This window comes from Salmo salar, chromosome ssa11 (assembly GCF_905237065.1).
Source record: "Salmo salar chromosome ssa11, Ssal_v3.1, whole genome shotgun sequence".
NCBI classification, from domain to species: domain Eukaryota; kingdom Metazoa; phylum Chordata; class Actinopteri; order Salmoniformes; family Salmonidae; genus Salmo; species Salmo salar.
This window is the reverse complement of record NC_059452.1, coordinates 102,423,363-102,425,862: the sequence shown is the minus strand read 5'-3', so window position 1 is coordinate 102,425,862 and position 2,500 is coordinate 102,423,363. Positions and strand designations below refer to the sequence as shown.

Sequence of the window (2,500 nt, the reverse complement as noted above, 5' to 3'; positions counted from 1 at the left end):
GAAGGAAAGAGGGAAGGAGAGAGGGAAGGAGAGAGGGAAAGAGAAAGGGAAGGGAGAGAGGGAAGGAGAGAGGGATGTAACGAGCCAGGAAGGAAAGAGGGAAGGAGAGAGGGAAGGGAGAGAGGGATGGAGAGAGGAATGGGAGAGAAGGAAGGAGAGAGGGAAGGAGAGAGGGATGGAGAGATGGATGGGAGAGAGGGAAGGAGAGAGGGATGGAGAGATGGATGGGAGAGAGGGAAGGAGAGAGGGAAGGGAGAGAGGGAAGGAGAGAGGGATGGAGAGAGGGATGGAGAGATGGATGGGAGAGAGGGAAGGAGAGAGGGAAGGGAGAGAGGGAAGGAGAGAGGGATGGAGAGATGGATGGGAGAGAGGGAAGGAGAGAGGGAAGGGAGAGAGGGAAGGAGAGAGGGATGGAGAGAGGGATGGGAGAGGGGAGGAGAGAGGGAAGGAGAGAGGAAAGGGAGAGAGGGATGGAACAAGCAAGGAAGGAAAGCGGGAAGGAGAGAGGGAAAGAGAGAGGGATGAGGAGAGAGGGAAGGAGAGAGGAAACGGAGAGAGGGATGGAACAAACAAGGAAGGAAAGAGGGAAGAAGAGAGGGAAGGAGAGAGGGAAGGAGAAAGGGATGAGGAGAGAGGGAAGGAGAGAGGGATGAGGAGAGAGGGAAGGAGAGAGGGATGGAGAGAGGGAAGGAGAGAGGTCTATTAGTAAGGGGTAACAGGGTAGAAGCAGGACCACACACTGAGGAACTGAGGGTGGTTTCAGACCCAGAGGTAAGGAGGGTTGGTAGGGTTGCAAAATTGTAGGAATATTCCAAACGGGATTTCTGAAAAACTGGGAAATGTAGGGACATTCTGCAGAATTTTGCAACAAGGTTAAAGGAACAGGGTTGGAGTTGAGTCTCTCTCTCTGAAACCAGGAGGGGCACTAGGACCTGGGGCAGCCCCAGATCAGACTGGCTCCCAGGAGGGTGGGGAGGGTGGAGACATTCAAAGACAACCCAACCACTAGCCTGTAACCTGGATTGTATTCATTAGGGCACACCATAGCAAAATGTTTTTAAAACGTTCTTCAATGGAATTTTAAAACAAGCGGTTCTACTGGACCAGTCCAGGCAGTCCTGTTTCAGTGTGTTTTCTTCCATTTGATGCCTAATGAACAAGACCCTGCTGACATTGTACTGATGTGCGTGCATGTGTGTGTGTGTGTGTGTGTGTGTGTGTGTGTGTGTGTGTGTGTGTGTGTGTGTGTGTGGTCTCACCAGGTGCATGGCAGAGGAGCGAGGGGGGTGTGGCTCGATCAGCAGCTGGGATGGAGTCTGGCCACATGCCTGGATCTGGGTCTCCATCGACTAGGGGGGGAAGAGAGAGAGAGAGAGAGAGAGAGAGAGAGAGAGAGAGAGTGAAAGAGAGACAGAGAGAGGGAGAGAGAGGGAGAGAGAGAATTATAGAGAGAAAGAGAGAGAGAGAGAGAGAGAGAGAGAGAGAGAGAGAGAGAGAGGAAGAGAGACAGAGAGAGGGAGAGAGAGGGAGAGAGAGCGAGAGGGAAAGAGAGACAGAGACAGAGAGAGGGAGAGAAAGAATTATAGAGAGAAAGAGAGAGAGAGAGAGAGAGAGAGAGAGAGAGAGAGAGAGGGGGAAAGAGAGACAGAGAGAGGGAGAGAGAGGGAGAGAGAGCGAGAGGGAAAGAGAGACAGAGACAGAGAGAGGGAGAGAAAGAGGGGAGAGAGAGAGAGAGAGAGAGAGAGAGAGAGAGAGAGACATGAAAATGTAACCACTCTCAAATTCATAGACAGAGCTATGGATGGAAAGGGTGACCATTGATGGTATAGTTTTAACTTTGAGTTATAGCTTTGAGGCTATACATTGTTTGTTTACATTTACTTTACAAACATTGGAGTAAAACAAGTTTACATTTTGTTTGGGTTCTGATGGGGTACGACAGTTGAACTAAGCCGCTGAGGCATTTATAAATTATATTCTATAAGAACCAATGGGTACACAGTGCATTCGTAAAGTATTCAGACCCCTTGACTTTTTCCATATTTTGTTACATTACAGCCTATTTTTTTAATCAATCTACACACAATACCCCATAACGACAACACAATACCCATAATGACATCACAATACCCCATAATGACATCACAATACCCCATAATGACATCACAATACCCAATAATGACATCACAATACCCCATAATGACATCACAATACCCCATAATGACATCACAATACCCCATAATGACATCACAATACCCAATAATGACATCACAATACCCCATAATGACATCACAATACCCCATAATGACATCACAATACCCCATAATGACATCACAATACCCAATAATGACATCACAATACCCCATAATGACATCACAATACCCCATAATGACATCACAATATCCCATAATGACATCACAATACCCCATAATGACACCACAATACCCCATAACGACAAAGCAAAAACGGGTTTTTAGAAATCTTGCACATTTATTACAAA

The 2,500-nt window shown here is 47.4% G+C and overlaps 1 protein-coding gene across 1 annotated transcript in view; it reads right to left on the bottom strand.

Moving 5' to 3' along the window:
- nbeaa (neurobeachin a) overlaps nucleotides 1–2,500 on the bottom strand; it is a 337,495-nt gene that overhangs the window by 14,774 nt on the left and 320,221 nt on the right. The window contains 1 exon segment of the mRNA XM_045690201.1: nucleotides 1,260–1,349. Within this exon segment, the coding sequence (XP_045546157.1) occupies nucleotides 1,260–1,349 (90 nt within the window).